Genomic DNA, 19,502 nt, shown 5'->3' with positions numbered 1-19,502 from the left:
CAAATAGCTCTCCAATCCCATAGTCCTTTTTAAAGTGAGTAGAGTTTTTCAGATATCTGGATTATTTTATTTTACATGTGGTGTTTAACGTGCTTGTCATCCTCCAGGGTGTATGCGTGGGGGGTGTATTTATATTTGGCATCATCATGATTGCTTGTTTCCAAGCTCTCGTGTGTCACTCCCCCAGAGCCTAGAAGCATCTGCTGCCTGGGTGACAGGATGCAGCGAGCAAGTCTCGGGTTGTGACTGCCTCCATTGATCGCTGGTCATTTGAGTGCAGGATAGCACTCCTTAGAGAAACTCCCCATTTTATGTCACTTCTCAGGGTTTCTGGACTATCAGGCTGATCAGATTTCATCATCAGAGACCTGATAGCAGAGGTTCGCCCTGTTTGCCTGCCCCGGGGTGAGCAGTGCAGTATAAAGGGAGTAGTAAGAGAGCAGTTTCCCCCACTACAAAATCTCTCTTGGTTGTTTTCAGTGGAGTCACTGTGGGTTCTCTTGTCTTTTCCCCTCACAAAGATATACATAAAAGGACAGCGGTTGGACCCCCTGGAATCAGGTCATGAGGAGACAGTTAATTTGACCACAGAGAGCAGGACCCCAGAAGTGTGCCTAGACCTGTACCCGGGCACCAACTACACCGTGAACATTTCTACAGCCCCTCCCCGACGCTCCGTGCCAGCCGTCACTGAGTTCCAGACAGCTGGTAGGTGGAGGTGAAGTCTCATTTCCTCCTAGAGAATGCTAAGCGCAGGATGTGGGGAAATGTGCTTCAGAATCCACAGGTCAGGAGAGTTCACAGTTACTTTCTAAGGTTTGCAGCCAAGGGGTTAATTACTCCAGGGGTCAGAACCAGAGCAGAGCTAGTAGGAGAGATTCCTGTCCTAAGGATGCCAGACTGAATGGGCACTGATGTATGGATTCTCAGCTGGGTCCTCTAGTTGACGTGGAAGGTAACAAGAAGGCATTTAAAAGACAGCAGTAGGCAGTGATGCCCTCTGTTTCAGTTGTCCACGGCAATAGAGGGTAGCCATCTGGCTTATCTTTGGTGGGAAACTCAAAAGTCATTTCTTACTCTTGCCTATGACAAAGGAGGAGCCAGGGAGGCTGACCCAGGAGCTGTACATCTAGGATGAGAAGTGACCCCAGGACTGATTAGGGGTGGGGATTCAAAGTGAGGGTGAGCAGGTGGAGAGGAGGAGGCAGCCTTAGGATGCAGGAGGGTAGAAGTTGGTTGGAAAGCAGATTGGAGGGAAGGAGCCTCAGGAAGTTGTAATAAACACTAAGGCACATAGATATCATCTGGATTTTTATATCATCATGACAATTACAATAAGTTTTTTTCAGCACTCTGGTTGTAGGATGTCAAAATTAATTAAATTCTTTAAAAGCAAACCTTGAGAAGCCATTGATGTCATTTATTGTCTTGTATGAGTTGAGGTAGTTTTCAGCTAGGTATTTGATATCCTATTTAAGAAAACCTACTTAAGTTGGACCATAAAGGAAGCTGAATGCTGAAGAATTGATGCTTTTGAACTGTGGTGTTGTAGAAGACTCTTGAGAGTCCCTTGGACTGCAAGGAGATCCAACCAGTCAATCGTAAAGGAAATCAGTCCTGAATATTCATTAGAATGACTGATGCTGAAGCTGAAGCTCCAATACTTTGGCCACCTGATGTGAAGAACTGACTCATTAGAAAAGACCCTGACGTTGGGAAAGATTGAAGGCAGGAGGAGAAGGGGATGACAGAGGATGAGATGGTTGGATGGCATCACCGACTCAATGGACATGAGTCTGAGCAAGCTCTGGGAGTTGGTGATGGACAGGGAAGCCGGGCTCAGAGTCGGACATGACTGAGTGACTGAATTGAATTTAAGAAAACTCAACCTTTAGGTATTGCTGCTGCTAGGAACTGGGAAGTAACATGGATGTGGCAGAAATAAATGAAAAGTATGTTAGTCTTTACAATATCATTCAGACTATGAAATTATACAAAATAGGTCTCAGGGTACTTGTATAGAAATAAAATGATTTATTTCTAAGTAAAGACTATGTTAGGGAAAGATATTGTCAATTTAATATGGTAACTAATTAGAGAAAATTATTCAAAGTTAACAATAAACTACTGTAGATTTATTAGAAATAAAAAGATCATCCTAGGACTCCAAACTCATCTGTCCCTGTTCAGTCAATGACAGATTGCTGTTCATTGTCTGCTGTTTTTACTAACATCCTCTTCAACCTTTCCAAGTTAATTTCAGTTGGGGCAAGCATGGTCTTTGGGTTCAGACAGACCTGGATTTACATCTTAACTCTGCTGCTTAAGAGTTGAGTGACCCTGGCTGAGTCTGTTAATGTCTCCAGACCTCCTTCTGTCTGAAATTTTAAGTGGAACTAGATTAAATTTGCAAGTTAATCTAGTGAGGATTGGGCTTTATATTGAATTATCCCAACTGGGTACAAGGTACATTTCTACATTTTCTCCATATCTACTCGAGTTTTGTCTTTCCTGTTTATTTATGCCTTCATGCGAAGATTTGTCATTCTGTTCATTTAGATCCTGCACATTTAGCCATCTGATTTCATGATTAGCGTTATGCCAGTTCTCGTTAAATGAATTGGGAAGTTTTCCATATTTTTATATCCTGGAAAAGTTTATATCACTTCGGGATTATCCCCTTTCTTTAAAGCTGGACACACTTGCTCATAATGTCATTTAAGTTTCATCCCTTTGGGAGATAATTCTTTGATGACTGTCAATTTCTTCTGTGGTTTTGGGGATTTGTGTTTCTTACATATTCTTGAGTCAATTTTTATAATTTATACTTTCTTAGAAAATGCCCATTGAGTTGTGATTTTATTTTTTATCTATTTATTTTTAATTTTTTAAAATTAAAAAAAAATTTAATTGGAGGCTAATTACTTTACAATATTGTGGTGGTTTTTGCCGTACGTTCACATGATATATTGGCAGAATGTCAAATGGAATATTTGTTGACAGCTCCTCTGGAGTTATAGATTATATATTCCCAGGTTATTTTGATTCCTAGTTTTGTGTTTCTTTCTTTTTAACACTTGCTTTGCTTAGCTTGGGTTGTCTGTTTCATTACTATTCTTTTCCCTGAAGAATAATCTTCTGGGTTTTTTAAATTATTTTTTATCTCATTAATTTCTCTCATTTTTAAATTTCCTTCTCCCGGATTCTCTTAAGTTGATTATATTGTTCTATTACTAAATTCTTGAGTTAATTGCATGGTTCAACTTATTTCCATTATTTTCTGTTTGATGATAAAAGTCTTCAGTTCTTCTTTCTCCCTTCTGGATTTGAACTTTGGTGGAATTCCTTAGGCATTTATACATATTCTCTTTATTTTTACTTTCAAGACACGGTGTAATTGCTATTCTGATTTTCCCTTGATGGAAGAATTATTTATGAGGGTGTTAATATATGTTCCCTTTATTTTTACTTTCAAAGCATTATATACTTGGTATTTTGGTTTCCCCATTGATCGAAAGATTAATTATGTATGTATCAAGTGGTAGGTTTAAAATATTCTCAACATTTACACTTTGCTGTTGATTTCTAGGTTTTTTTTTTCAATTTTAGTATTCTTTGGGGGGGATTTGCTGACATTTTCTTGGGGTTTACTATTTGGCAAAGTTTTGCAATACTGGGTGTAGTGTTTGCTTTTAAATGAGGTAAGACTTAGTCTTCAATCAACTTTAGTGGTAAGGCTTTTCAGGACTTCTGTTTTTGTTGTTGTTATTATTTTTTGCTTATTTAGATTGCCATTCTTCTCAGTTTGTCTTGTACATTCTGATAGTTTGTCTCACACATTTTGATGTTATGATATTTATGTTCATGATTGATGTCCTAATTGTAGATTCTAACTTGCACTATTAACAAGTGGCTCACTTTAGCCTATTTAATAATTTTTTTGCCCTGATTTTCTTGACTTCTTTGTGCTCTGCTTGCATGATATGCCTTTGCCCACTTTTCTTCTTAAAATCTGTCTGGATAATACTGCTATGGATGTACTTGAGGAGATAGCATATGTTGCAAACGTTTGTAAGAAAAATAGAGTTAATCCATTTACACAGTAGTGTTTGTGATATGGTTTTCCTTTCTTCTGTCATCTTAATTTTTTCTCTTTTTAATGCTTTGTTGCTATGTCTATTGCATTCTCTCTTTGCTGCACAAATGTTCTTTTCTCAGTGATTCAGACGGTAGAGATCTTGCTTTTATTCGGTACTACACATTGAAAAACAAAAACAAAAAAATCCTATTTGAATGTGTATTTCTCTTATTACCAGTGTCGAGACTGGAATTACGTTGACTTCTCCCCCCAAAAGACAAGGAAGTTAGCATTTTTTACTTCCTTTTATTCCTTCCCCTTTTGCTTTCCTTTTGCTACTGGCTTAATACAGCTTTTTATTGCCAGCCTCTTATTTTTAATAATTTTTAACATGCACTACATCTTTTAAGAATTCATTTTTATATAAACTTAGAGCAATATTTATAACAATTATATAAACAGCTGTATGTTTTCATGGTTTTAGTGTTTACTAGCGGTTCTTTCATACCAAAGTTTTCCTGTTTTCCTCTATTTTTATTTCTCTTTCTGCATCGTGATTTCTATTTTCTTACTGAGGAATGGGATACTTTCTGAGCCCAGGATTATCTGAGAAGCTCATTTTGTTGTCTTCACAAGTGAATGGGAGCTTGATTGAAGATAAAATTATTGGACAAAACCTTTGTTGTCAGAATCCTGGAGGTTTCACATTGGCTTTGGGAATTTAAAATTTTGAAAGAGGAATTTGAAGGTGTGATTTTTTTTTTTTTTTCAATCCCATGTAGACAATCTGATCTTTTTCAGCCTGGATATCATAGTTTTCTTTATATGTGAAGTTCCAGACTTTAATCATTTACTCGTGCATGTGGTAAATGCTTATTGACCACTTACTATGTGTTTGACAGTTTTGGGCATTGGGAATTCAATAGTGAGTGAGACAGAAATCTTTTCTTTCATGAAGTTTCAGTCATGGGTTATATACATGTTAATGTTTTTCACAGAATTTTCCTACAGCCCTGTAAGTTTTTGGATCCTCACATTTCAGTCTATCTACACATTAAGAATATTTTCTTTCATTAAATCTCTGAGTATTGTTTTTGTTTGTTTGTGTCAACTTAAAAAAATATGCACAGTGTGAGAATTGAGAGTTAAGTTTTATTTGGGGCAGTATGAGGACTGCTGCTTGGGAGGCAGCACCTCAGATAGCTCTGAGAAACTTCCAAACTGTTCCAAAGACACTATATATGTGATTTTGATAAAGGGGGAGTACATGGAATCAAGTACAGATTTTTTGGTAGAAAGTTTCTGCTTGTCTCGTGAAGCTTCTGCTAGTCACAAGAAACAATCTTCACCAAGAAGGACTTTAGGTCTTTTCTCGATATGAAGAGATATAAGAATTGGGCTCATAAAATCAGCTCCTGAGGATATCTAGCTATCTGAAGACCTGCCCTGCCAGTCTCCCGGGAGCACAGAGTGCCTCATTTCTGCTCTCCACTCTGAACTCCTGCAGCGGGTGCTGCAGTTCAGCTGCTGCAGCAGCACATACTTTAATCTTTGTAGAGGTAGGTGACGAGCAACCGTGGCAAGTGCCGATTTGTGGTTGACATTTGTTTTTGCACTTCAAATACTCCTATGTGGAATTCCTTGTCTATCTGCATTGGTCTTCCATTTTCTCTCTCTTTTTTACATCCATGCCTTCTCCCTCTGCCCTCTGTGAGTATGTAGTAAGTTTGTTCTCTGGATGCATTTGTGCGTCTATGAGTTGACATTTCTGATGCACTTTAAATTCCGCTGCTGCACTTTCATTTCCTTTTGGTTTTTGTCTCTTCCAGTTCCTCTTTTATTTCTGCCTCTCTCAACCAGTTTCCTCTCTGCTATCACATTCTTCTACCATCTCATCCTTTATCTGTTTGAATACATCTTTAAAATTTTTTACTGAGTGTACAAAACAGATGTTGCTGAGTTTTGCCATTATTTTGCTCAATATTTTTTCAACAGTCTTCATTTTTTGCTTTCAAGGCTTGATCTCCCTCTTCTTCTTTGTAGAATCATTTCTTAGGCTCCCCCCTTTCTTGATTATGATTACTTACCCTTGGAAGTAAAAGTTTTATTTAGGGACTTCCCTGGTGGTCCAGTGGTAAAGAGTTCACCTTGCCACGAGGAGGATACAAGTTCGATCCCTGACAGGGGAACTAAGATCCCACAAGCCATGGGGTAACTAAGCCCGTGAGCCACAAATGCTGAAACCCATGAGCCACAACTGGACAGTTCGTGCATCCCAATGAAAAGATCTCCCCTGAGAACAAAGATCTTGCGTGCTGCAACTTAGATCTGAGGCAGTCAAATAAATAAATAGGTAAATAAATATGTTTTTTAAAGTTTTATTTAGGATCGATATTCCCTTCATAATAAAATGGATGGCATTCCCTTTGGTCTTCCTTCTTATTGGATAATATTGATATGCTTATCTCAGATCTCATCTTGAAGGATTTACTGATGGTTGGATGATCCAGTGTCCTTTGAGGAGCAGCTGCAAGAAAGCCTCCTGCCCTGATTGAACACTTGGCTATCTTGGATCAATAAAACTGTAGCTCTTGCGTCATCTCAGCATCACCTGGCTTCATATGGACCTTCGCCTACAAAGGCTGGAAGGAACAAGTCTCCTCTTTTGCCGACCACAGCTCTCTGTCAAATGGAACCTCCAGAGCCCCAGGCCTCCACTTAGAAGTCCTTCTCTGTTAATGATCTCCATTGTGCTAACGAGAGACTATTATTATTAGAAGTAGAAGTAGTGAGAACAAACAGTGTATGTAGCCTGGGTGCTTATCAGAATTGCCTGCTGAATTAGAAAAAGAAAAGAAGAAAAAAACCCACCAGTGTCCAAGCTTTCCTGTAGATCTGCTGATGGGCATTTAGGATTGGGAGCCACCAGGCTAAGGGGCTCCAGCTGGAGAAGTCCTTGCTTCCAGCCCCAACTCTATGGGCACCAGTCCACCCTGTTCCTTCCATTGAGATTTTGGGACCCTGTTCCTTTGCTTGGAAAGCATATTGCACACAGCTCTCAGCCTTTTTCTTTGCCCAGATTTTTCCACGCTGAGCTATGTAGAAATATCTTCATGTTTCTGCCTTATAGATGGCAGTCAACCCTTCTTTCCAACCCAGATGCAAATTGACCCATTTTTACTACTCTCCGTCAATTCTGTCAGGGTTGGGGGTGGGAAGTGGGAACCAGATGCCTTTGTTCTCAGACCATAAGGGATATAAGTGGGAAAATCATATTGAGACAGGAACTCTGCAGACAATACTTCTGCTTTATGTTCTGTTTGTGTACAGACATATACTATATGTGGTATTGCTCACACAGGTATACTTGGTATGCCTCAAAACCACATGCATACATGGGGCAATTTTTGTTTCTGGTATCCTTATGCAGTCTTAAAAATGAAAGTTGTGAAGGTATCAGAGAGCACTTATGATAGGTCTTCAAATTCTTTCTCATAACCATATTTTTACATCTTCCAATAAGAGCTGCTGCTGCTGCCAAGTCATTTCAGTCATGTCTGACTCTGTGCGACCCCATAGACGGCAGCCCACCAGGCTCCCCCATCCCTGGGATTCTCCAGGCAAGAACACTGGAGTGGGTTGCCATTTCCTTCTCCAATGCATGATAGTGAAAAGTCAAAGTGAAGTCGCTCAGTCGTGTCTGACTCTTCGCAACCCCATGGACTGCAGCCCACCGAGCTCCTCCATCCAGCCAAGACTATTTTCTCCAAGCTGATTGCCTGGTGCTGCCTATGTCAGTGATATTTAAAATTTGAAATGGACAGTTCTGATTTTGAAGACAAAAGTTTATTGTTATCATTATTTCTTCTTAGGTAGCAAAGACTCCAGTGGGAGAAATACACATGAAAGGTTGTTATAAAAAGCTTCTCTCTGCTAAACATTGAAGCTTTTTCACATTTGTAGAAAATGTCCAGACTTGTTTGTTAGGAAATCTGCTTTTTTCTTGAAAATTAGCCTTGGTATTACTAGACTCTCTGTGGGGTCTTAACAAACTTCTTTTTTTGTTGTTGTTTTAACTGCCTTAAGAAAATAGAACATCGAAGGAATGAATTAGACTGCAGGAGGCATGAAATTACTTTTCTTCTATACAGGGATGGAAATACATCTGCTTCTTGATTATTTTACTGCCTTAGCCCTCATCTAAGGAGCCCTGGAAATACTGTCTGCTGAGAACAAACATCTTGCTTGGTCATCTACTTTCTGGTCATCTTCTAGGTTGGAAACATTTGCTCTAAGAGTTCTAATCCCTGACCTTTACTTTTATTCAGCTTTCTCCTTATTCTCAGACTTTCTGCCTATTGAGATACTTACCTTCATGACATTTTACTTATGGGACAATCCAAATGATAGGATTAACTTTCTAAAATCTCACACCTTTATTGGTTAACAATAGTTTCATTTATTTTATTATTATTTATTGATTTTTGACTGCTCTGGGTCTTTGTTGCTGCACACGGGGCTCTCTCTAGTTGCGGTGAGTGAGGACTCCTTTCTAGTTTCAGTGTTCAGGCTTCTCGTTGCCTTGAGTTCTCTTGTTGCAGAGCACAGACTCTAGGGTACCCTGGCTCAGCAGTTGTGGCACCTAGGCTTAGTCGCTCCAGCATGCAGAATCTTCCCGGACCAGGGATCGAACCCACATCCCCTACATTGGCAGGTGTATTCTTGACCACTGAGCCCCAAGGAAAGTCCTACAACCGTTTAAAAATATATATACATTATTTATGCTTGTGATATAAAAAAAGTAACACGGATTGCTTGATTGCACAAATAGGAAATTGAGGGCCAGAGGGGTTAAGTGACTTAGCTAAGGTCATGCAGTTAAGAAGCTGTGGAGCCAGAACTTGGAGCCAGGTTTGATGCTTCTGCTGTTAAACATTCTGTTGGCTCTCGGAGTTGCAGTTGTCCTTTATGATGGTATGTTTTACTAGCAACATTTCCCTGTGTTCTTTCTTATCATTTAGGTGATGATCTCTTAGAAGATGATGGGATTTTCAATATTTCAATATTTAATGAAGTTTGCTTGAAATTGAACAGGCATTCTAGGAAAGTTGGATCAGAACGAGTGTATCAAGTAAGAAGATCTCTTATGCTATTCTTAATAAATTGTGTCACTTAAATATTTGGGTGCTCTCCAAGTGGTGATCCAGAGTATTTAAACACACGAATGGAATGAACTTCTAGATTGTTTAATTCTTATTTCTAGAGATGGATGCAAGACAGCTGCAAGTGAGGAACTAAATTGAAGGAAGATACTATATATATATATTTAATTTTAATGATTTGCTATCATTTTCTCTGATATTTCATATATATTATATGTTATTAATATTTTGGTATATTAGTTGCAGCTGATTTTGTCATCAAATTCATACATGGAGGTGGGTTTTTAAGAAACTTCTTGCAGGGCTGTTGGTTCTCATTTAACTTGAATTTATAAACATCACAAATCTCAAGTAAAATTGTGAGTGTAATCAGGTAGGAACTGAGATTTGTTATTTTTGTGTCAGTTTCAGTTCAGTTCAGGCAAATTTTGCAAATTTGCCTCAGACTGATCTTCATTCTACCCCACTGCATTCATTCTGTTCGGTTGCAGTCACCCAATCCAAATTCTCATACAGCATAACAGAGTTCCTAGTACTTGAAAAATTAATATTTTAAAAAAAGTGACATTCATATCTCATTTACCTTTTCTATTTACTGGGGAGAAAGAGTATCTACACTTAGATGGCTTTATATTCAGAGAAATTCTCCAGGTAGCTGCTTGGAACTTTCTAATTTTGTTCAGTTCAGTTCAGTTCAGTTGCTCAGTCGTGTCCGACTCTTTGAGACCCCATGGACTACAGCACGCCAGGCCTCCTTGTCTATCACCAACTCTCAGAGCTTACTTGAGTAAGCTTATGTCCATTGAGTCGGTGATGCCATCCAGCCATCTCATCCTCTGTCGTCCCCTTCTCCTCCCGCCCTCAATCCTTCCCAGCATCAGGGTCTTTTCCAATGATTCAGTTCTTCACATCAGGTGGCCAAAGTATTGGAGTTTCAGCCTCAGCATCAGTCCTTCCAATGAATATTCAAGACTGATTTCCTTTAGGATGGACTGGTTGGATCTCTTTGCAGTCCAAGGAGTCCAACACCACAGTTCAAAGGCATCAATTCTTTGGCACTCAGCTTTCTTTAAAGTCCAGCTCTCACATTCATACAGTTTAGTGCCTAGCAAATCATCTGGCAGAGTGTAGACTAAGTATTAAATTAGAATTAATTCATCAACCGTTTGCCAGAAGAATATCATGTGTTAGGACCTGGAAATTCGGTCTGAATTAATATAAGCATACATGTAAACAGACAACTATAATTTGGTATCATAAGAGTTTTGATAAAAAGTAAATAAATGGAATAGGAGATGATGTTCAGGTACAGTTTTCTTTTAACAAGAATCAGAAATGATGCCGAGTCATAGACAGTAAGTGGAATTCACCAGATGAAAGATGTTGCGTGAGGTGGAAGAAGGGCACCGTGGGCATGTAGAGTAGCTTATTGGATAATCGAGAATGTGGCTTTTTGGAGGAACAGAGAAAACACGGGAGATGGGAAGAAATGAGACAAAAATCTGAGTAGTGGCCTGGTCATCCTTGATTCCTGTACTTTTGAACTTGAATCTTATTTTGATGTCTGTGTGGAAGCACTGAAGGATAAACAGGTGAGTGAAATATTCAAATTTTTATACTGGAAAGAACACTGGATCTAGAAATATATTCAGGTACCTAAGTAATTTAATATAAAATAAAGATGGTTTTTCAAATGAATACAGAAATAAATGGTTTGGAGACAATTGGTTAACACCTTGGTTAAGAGGATAAATGATTCTTACTTCATGGCCTATACTAAAATGATTAAAGAGTTCAATTTAAAAATCGCTATTTTTTTAATATGTCAGACAAAGATTAAGTAACATGTGTAACACTCTTAGCGAATCCATTGGAAAGAAGTGAACATTCAAAGGGAGTTTGCAAAAGAGAATATGCTTACTGCCAAAACACACATGAGCATGTGTTATGCCTCAAAAAAAAATATAAACCATGAGTTACCATAGTCTTTCTATAAACTTGGAGTGAATCCTGTTACACACAGCTGTGGGCACTTAAATTGGCATGACTTTCCAGAATGGTTACTTGTTAGGGTCTATCAGTAAATTTTCAGACATATAATGTAATTTATTATGCAGACATACACAGAAAGGTTAAACTATCCTCTGAAGCTTTATTTATATTAGGGGAAATTGAAAACAACTTAAATGTCCATTAATAGGGATTTGTTCCAATAAATAATCGTACATTCATCGGATCAAACACTATCAGACTCGAAATAGCTTCTGCTTCCCGCTGGACAGCATTTGCTGCTGTGGACCAATATTCGCACTGAAATAGTCTCTTTATCTCTTCTGGTCTGAGCCCTCTCAGTCTCCTTTACAAGATCTCTCTTCTGTCTGTGCCTTAAATTTGATTACCCCAAGGCTGTGCCTTCCCTGTTCTCTTGTCCTAATGTACCTGTCTTTGGGTGTCTTACCCATTGTCTTGACTTCCGTGACCGTCTCCGTCTCCCAAGACTCCTGAGTCGACTTAGTTAGGGCTAATCTATTCTCTAAGCTCTGGGTCCTGTACCCCACCCCCTACCAGCTTCCTGTGCTCCCTTTAGCACTGTGTCTTCACATATGTGACTCTCTACCTGCAAAACCCTTCTTTCCCTCATTGTACCTGGCTAACTCCTGCTTGTCCTGCAGTGATCAGCTTGGTCATCTCCCTGGTGGGAGGCCTTCTCTGACTTCTTCCCCCAAATGCCATCCCTTCTTTGAATTGTTTTTCCTATCCTGACTTTTCACATCTGCAACTCACATGGGTAATGCCAATTTCCCCTTCAGTCCACAATTAAGATGAGGAAGCCTTCCCTGATCCCTAAGGAGGAAGGTCAGGTGGCCCTCCTGGGTACTCCTCCAGCCTCATGTGTTGTAACACTTATTCCTGTGTATTTTATTTGCCTGGATACTTACCTGTGAGTTCCTTGAGGTTGGGACCTGTATCTTATTTACTGCTGTATACCCAACACTGTATACTCTGGCTGGCAAGTAACAGGCACTCTATCCATTTGTAGGATTATTTAATGATAGAGAAAATTTTATAATATGTTGTTAAGTAAAAGGACTATAAAATTATTCAAACCGTGTGATTTCAAGTTTGTTAACTAGGAAGTAATTTTTGTTTATAGACTGAAATACAGGTAGTTTAGAATGAGACAGACTAAATGCAGCCTCCATAGTTGTGAGGTTTTTCTCCAGCAGATGGCAGCAGTCTAAATGTAGACGTGGGTGAGGTCAAACGTCTGGCTGGACTGAGTGCTTTCAATTGTCAAGAGTGGGTGATATTGAGAAGAAAAGGGTAAGGGTGTTGAGGGTATCAGGCAAGGAGAGCGGTAGAAGTGATATAACAATGGTTTGGTTTTTTTTGAGATAGGTAGGGAAGCTGAGAGTGGGGGTGTTAGAATATTAGTAGACAGTTTTGAGTGAGGAAGTCTTAGGGGATTTCGTGAGAGCAATCAGAGTGGGAGCAAGTGGTCCAGAAGAATAGGGGATTAGGAGATCCTGGTGGAGCAGCTCAGAGGAGGACACAGTCTAGGCTGTGGATATGGGTAGCTCAGGTGGAGTGGAGGAACTTCACAGCAGTGAACTCAAGGCACTCTGAGACCAAGTTTTGATGGCTTATCTATATAAGGACTTTCATGTTACCCAAGAGAATGCTAGGAATGCTTGCCTCTGTCGGGGAGAGAGGAATCTCTCAATGAGCCAGGTGAAGAATGGCTGTGATGAAGAAGGGTAGAGGATGGAAGAGTCAGTGACACCAGCATCAAAGGAAACTCTAAAAATATGTACGTCCAGCTAAAGCACCAGATGATCATATGATCTGGGACTTTTACATTTTTTTTTCCTTTATAAGCCCCTATATTATATGTACATCTTGAGTTGGTGGTGGCCCCACTCCAGTACTTTTGCCTGGAAAATCCCATGGACGGAGGAGCCTGGTAGGCTACAGTTCATGGGGTCGCTAGAGTCGGACACCACTGAGCGACTTCACTTTCACTTTGCATTTTCATGCATTGGAGAAGGAAATGGCAACCCACTCCAGTGTTCTTGCCTGGAGAATCCCAGGGACGGGAAGCCTGGTAGGCTGCCGTCTATGGGGTCGCACAGAGTCAGACACGACTGAAGCGACTTAGCAGCAGCAGTAGCAGCAGCTTGACATTTGGTTCACCTGAGATGTAGTTATGCATTTTAAGCTTAGTCTTATAGCTGGTTGAGGGGGAGGTTGCATAGGCTAGGTAGGGTAACTTTGTAAAGCTGTCACCCAGTTTAGCTTGCTATTGTATTAAAAATAATTCTCTGTGGGTGAGGATAAGTAGAAGGAAGCTCCTTGCTTTCTTTCCATTTTGCTTGTAGTATAGGTATCTGCAAGCCAAACAAATTTAATGGATCCCTTTCTTTTAATCTCTTGACAGTTTAAAGTTCTAGGTCGAAGGTGGTATCTGAATACTTTTTATCACGCAACATCGTTTAACTTTACTACGAGGGAACAGACGGCAGTGGTGTGTTTAGATCTGCATCCAGCAACTGACTACTCGGTGAATATCACCCTCCTGGGATCTCCGGAGCGGCTGTCAGTGCAAACAACAGTAACCACCGCACCAGCAGGTAGGTGGGGTGTCTTTCTGTTTGGGGTCTTAAGACAACAAGTTAAATGTGTATTGAACTACACAACATGGGGGAGCATAAAGAATGCTAGTCTTGGAGGCAAGAGACCTGGGTTCTCGGTCTAACAAACTGCCAGTTTTGTCTGGGGTACAAGGTCTCTGAATCTTCCCTCCCCCACAGGGGTTCAGGCTCAGAGAGGATACAGACCAGGAACTGAATGATTTACTCAGGAATCTCTAGGAGTAATGGATCGAGCATTGTGTAAGGTTTTCTATCTTTCGCCTCAAATTTAAGACAGCTGAAACCTAAAGGTAGACATTTGGGCAACTAGAACCAGCTTCCAGGAGTTCGGAAGTGTGAGCTCCACTGTGTCGGGCATTAGAGGGACAAGGAGGCCACCTGACTGGGTCTCATACAAGCACATTAACGCAACACAGAGAACAGTGGCCTAAAGCAGATTAGGCGCCTTCCCCTGTGGCTTGTGTTGTTGCTGTTTAGCCGCTCAGTTGTGTCACTCTTTGCGACCCCATAGACTGCAGCACAGCAGGCTGCCCTGTCCTTCACTCTCTCCTGGAGCTTGCTCAAACTTGTGTCCATTGAGTCAGTGATGCCATCCAACCATCTCATCCTCTGTTGCCCCCTTCTCCTCCTGCCTTCAGTCTTTCCCAGAATCAGAATCTTTTCCAATGAGTCGACTCTTCACATCAGGTGGCCAAAATATTGGAGCTTCAGTTTCAGCATCTGTCCTTCCAATGAATACTCAGGGTTGATTTCCTTTCCCAATAGAAGCGGCTGTGTCAACTCCACAGCTCCCCCTAGTGGCAAGAAATGCTGATGTCGCTACAATTAATTGATTTTTTTTTTTTTTTTTGACGTGCCGTAGCAGCAGCAGCAGCAGCAGGGCATTCAGCATCTTTAGTTCCCTGCTGCTGTTGCTGCTGCTGCTAAGTCGCTTCAGTCGTGTCCGACTCTGTGCGACCCCATAGACGGCAGCCCACTAGGCTCCTCTGTCCCTGGGATTCAAACTCTCACCCACTGCATTGAAAGTGCTGAGTCTTAACCACTGGACTGCCAGGGAAGTCCTTCTACAATTAATTTCTTTTGTTCTTTTATCAGTAGGGTTTAAGGGACAAATCTATGGACAGCCGGGCAGAGACGCTGCCCCCTTTGAAGGAAAGCAGTAGAGTAAGATAGGTCTTGCTCCTACCTTCCTGAGGCCTTTATCCTGTTCACCCACTGATCTTTTCGGGTCGAGAGTGAACACTTTGGTCTTTGTACTTGGAAGGCTCTGAAATATAATAGACACAAGTGAGGGCCATGCAGTACAGGAGAATGAAAATTCACTATTTTATTTTCCATCTCAGATTATGCTTGGTATCAACACACATTGCAAGATGAATTCCTCCTCACAGCATAAACCTAGCCCCCACATCCATTTCCAGAATTTGAATATACATTTCCTCCAACTGTTCAATCCTCAGAGGAATGAAAGTCTGAAATTAACACCTACTTCTCCTTGTAAATTAATATGTAAAGGCACTCGAGTCCCAGGTTCTTTCCTCCCCAGTGTTTTCTCTGCAAAGTCTCTGTCAGAGTGGCCTGCTTGTGATGGAGAGTGTGTTCTAGCTGTTACATCCTAGAAATCTTGTTTTTTGTAATAGACGTGACTTCTTGGTGGAGGTGCTGCTCAGTCACTCAGTTGGGCCCAACTCTTTGCGACCCCATTAACAGTAGTACTCTACCAGGCTTCTCTGTCCATGGGATTCTCCAGGCAAGAATACTGGAGCAGGTTGCCATTTCCTCCTCCAAGGGATCTTCCCAACCCAGGGACTGAAACTGCGTCTGTTGATCTCCTGCCTTGGCAGGCGGATTCTTTATCACTGAGCCACCTGGAAAGCCTATATTACTAAGGTACCTCCAAAGTTGAAGTAATCTTGAATTATCCCAAGTTTCATCTTTCAATGTCTCAACGTGAGGCCCAGAGTTACAGAACTTTGAAAAGCAAAATTAGGTGACAGGTGTACAACACTGTGAGTGTACTAAGTATCATTGAATTGTATACATTAAAGTGGTTAATTTTATGTTGTGTGAATGTCAGTGAGAAAAACCCCGTGGATTAGATATGTTTGTCTTGCTCCTGGGCCTCAGTTACCTTCTGCGTGATTCGTTATGTGACATAATTCAAGTAAAATGTTTAACAGAGTTCCTAGTACATAATAATGTACATAATATGTACATTACATTACATGATGATGTAATATATTATTATATTACATAATATTTTATGTAATATAATAATATATACATTATTATATTACACAATGTAATTATGTTACATATTATATTACATAATGTAATATAATATTATATACATGATTATATTACATAATGTAATTATGTTACATATTATATTACATAATGTAATATAATATTATATACATGATTATATTACATAATGTAATTATGTTACATATTATATTACATAATATAATATTATATACATTATTATATTACATAATAATGATGTAATGATGTAGTAGTGATGATGACAGTGCTAGCTTTATTTACTCATTTGTTTAAATTAATTTTTATTTGAATGTAGTTGCTTTACAATGCTGTGTTAGTTTTTACTGTATAGTGAGGTGAATCAGCTATACGTATACAGAGATCCCCTGTTTCTTGGATTTCCTTCGCATTTGGGTCACCACAGAGCGCTGAGCAGAGTCCCCTGAGCTGCGCAGTCGGTTCTCATCAGTTGTCTATTTTATACACAGCATCAGCTCTAACTTTGCTTTCTGAGCACTGAAGATGCGCAGCCGTTGTTCAAAGTGCTTTCCTTGAGTCAACCCGAGCCCACCCAACCTTCTGAGGAAGGCATTGCTATTATTCCCCTTTTACAGATAAGGACCATGAGGCACAGAGAAAGTTAAGCTGCAAGCCCAAGATCACAAAACTTGTGAGTGGTACAAGTGGGATTTGAACCCAGCCTGGCTCCAGGGCCCTCATTTTTAATCGGTGCATCTACTGCTTTTAACTAAATATTAGTGCTCGAAAAAAAGAAAAATTTTGTTCCTAGAACCAGCGCGTGTTCGTCCAGACCCACCTTGCTTTTGTCAGCCTTGGACTGTGAGCAGAGGCTTCAAGTGCAATGGGTGTGTAAATGCATTAATTGAATAAATGTTCATTTCTTATCTATTGTGTGTCAGGCAGGTTCTGGTCGCTGACAATGCAGCAGCAATAAAACAGTCTCAGCTGTCATGGGGTTGGAGTCAGGAGGTTGGAGAGGAGACAGATAAACAAGTAAGGAAATATATCATATGTTAGGTGGGGCTAAGTGGTAAGATGAATAAAATTTGGCAAAGGGAGTGGCAGTTGATGGTCAGGGAGGGCCTCTATTGTAAAGAGACGTTTAAGTACAGGTTTGAAGGAAGTGAGGGGAACACTGTGTGACAGGCATGTCCTTGGCATGTTCTGGGAACATCAGGGAAGCCAGCATGGCTGGAGCAGAGTGGGTTGGAGAAAGTGGCAGGAGATGCAGTCTCTAGCTTGAGTTTAATGAGGGGGTCTTGTTGCCAAGTTGAGAAAGTGAGACTATTGTTATCTCCTCCTTTGCAAGGTGGACCCCAGATTATCCACAGTGAGTATAATCGACCGTGGGATGTGTCAGCCTCTATGGGTCACTAAGCAATCAGAAGTCCACCCCCCATGAGTTTCAACTTAATTTGGGAAATCTCTTTTCATAAAGTTCCTTGGATTCCGTCTGACCTTAGGCTGCTCATCTGTTATATAGGAGGAGGAAATCTGCTCTCTCTGAACATTTTGGAACTTTGCCCATGGGGGCTCCAGGTCTTTCTTGTTATCTATCCCATGTATTTAGAACCTTGTATTTTCATTTCTCCTTCAGGCCCTGTTTCTCCCACCCTCTACCGTTGCTAAAGACCTTGATCTGTGTAGTGAAAGAGCCTCCTTTCTCTGTAAGCAGGGCATCCATATCTATAGTAGGAAACTCTTCAAGTGAAACGCATTGTCTTAAACAGAAATGGACTCTCTGACGTGGAAAACAAACTAATGGTTGCCAGAGAGGGATGGCAGGCGACAGGCGGTGGTGTTTAGTTGCTAAGTCGTGCCTGACTCTTTTGCAACCATAATGAGTCTTTTGAAACCTCAGTGACCGTAGCCTGCCAGGCTTCTCTGTCCATTGGATACTGGAGAGGGTTGCCATTTCCTTCCCCAGGGGATCTTCCTGACCCAGGGATTGAACCCATGTCTCCTGCATTGGCAGGTGGATTCTTTACCACTGAGCCATCTGGGAAGCTCCAGTGGGGGCAAGGGGCACAGATAAATGAAGAACTTGGGATTAACATATACACGCTGCTATATATAAGGTAGGGCTTCCCTGTTGGCTCAGATAAATCTAGAATCTTTACCTGATTCTAGGTAAAGAATCTGCCTGCCAATCAGGAGATGCAGGAGACTGGGATTCAGTCTCTGGGTTGGGAAGATCCCCTGGAGAAGGAAATGGCCCTGCAGTATCTCATGGACAGAGGAACCTGGCAGGCTACAGTCCATAGGGTCGCTAAAGTCAGACCCAACTTAGCCACTCAACAGCAGCAGCAACAACATATATAAGGTAGGGAAACAACGAGGACCTACTGTATAGCACAGAGAACTGTATTCAATATCTTGTAATAACGTTTAATGGAAAAGAATCTGAAAAGTATATATATGTGTGTGTGTGTACGCAGAGTCGGACACGACTGAGCGACTGAACTGAACATTTGTATATTTGAATCACCTTGCTGTACACTTGATACTAACACAAAATTGTAAATTAACTATACTTCTATATACAGAAAGGAGGGTACATGCCAAATGGGGAGAAAAGTACTGCAATAAACTCATAGTCATTAAAAAAGAAAGAAAGAAAGAAATGTAATGTCTTGCAACACAGTCCCAACTTCCTGCTCTTTTCTCTGAATTTCTCTGTACCCAGAAAGCTCCCAATAATTGTTCTAATCCAAATGACTTCCTATTATTGAATGACTTGCTTCTGAGTCCTGCTTCCTGGTTAAGAAGTTTCCTTTGTCTTTCCTGGAAAATTACCCTCCTCTGATCCTTGGGCTGCTGTTGAGTTTCTGGAACTTGTGCTTTCATTGGTCTGATGTGGTCAGGAATTCTCCTGGGTTAGTGGTTTTTCACCCAAACCCCACCTTTCCTTAGAACTGAATTTCTAAGACTTGAACTGCCCGTGTTTCTTTGATGGGAACCGAAGCACTCCTTCCTACCACCCTTTCCTTTACTGCGTTGGGAGGGATAATCCTCCAATGTTCCAGGGCCTCCTAAGTGTTCCCTTCTGCTCCGTCAGGCTAGCTGAGTGGTAAGCGTTCAACCTTCCATGCCAGCTGTTTCTATTCCTTCTTCTTCCCCAGGCCTGGCTAATACCTTTTGCTATAGATTAGTACTTACCTTCTCTATATTTGCTTTTTGTTTTCGTACTTCGATGTTTATTCTCCTAACGTATAACTTTGGATTCTACCTGTGAGGTCTTCATAGAGCAAGAGCGATGCCTTGCCTCAGTCAGTATTCAAATAAATTCTTCCCACCTTCCCTCTTGTTAGGAGGTATTTATTT

At 40.7% G+C, this 19,502-nt stretch overlaps 1 protein-coding gene across 1 annotated transcript in view; it reads left to right on the top strand.

Moving 5' to 3' along the window:
* SUSD1 (sushi domain containing 1) overlaps positions 1-19,502 on the top strand; it is a 127,684-nt gene that overhangs the window by 49,211 nt on the left and 58,971 nt on the right. Inside the window, exons 8-10 of the mRNA XM_010843579.1 lie at positions 522-708; positions 9,100-9,209; positions 13,679-13,871. Coding sequence (XP_010841881.1) covers positions 522-708; positions 9,100-9,209; positions 13,679-13,871 — 490 coding nt within the window. The remainder of the gene's footprint in view (positions 1-521; positions 709-9,099; positions 9,210-13,678; positions 13,872-19,502) is intronic.

Source organism: Bison bison, unplaced genomic scaffold, assembly GCF_000754665.1.
Source record: "Bison bison bison isolate TAMUID 2011002044 unplaced genomic scaffold, Bison_UMD1.0 scf7180017864183, whole genome shotgun sequence".
Lineage (NCBI taxonomy): Eukaryota > Metazoa > Chordata > Mammalia > Artiodactyla > Bovidae > Bison > Bison bison.
Note: the sequence above shows the minus strand (reverse complement) of the source record. Positions and strands in the feature narration are given on the sequence as shown.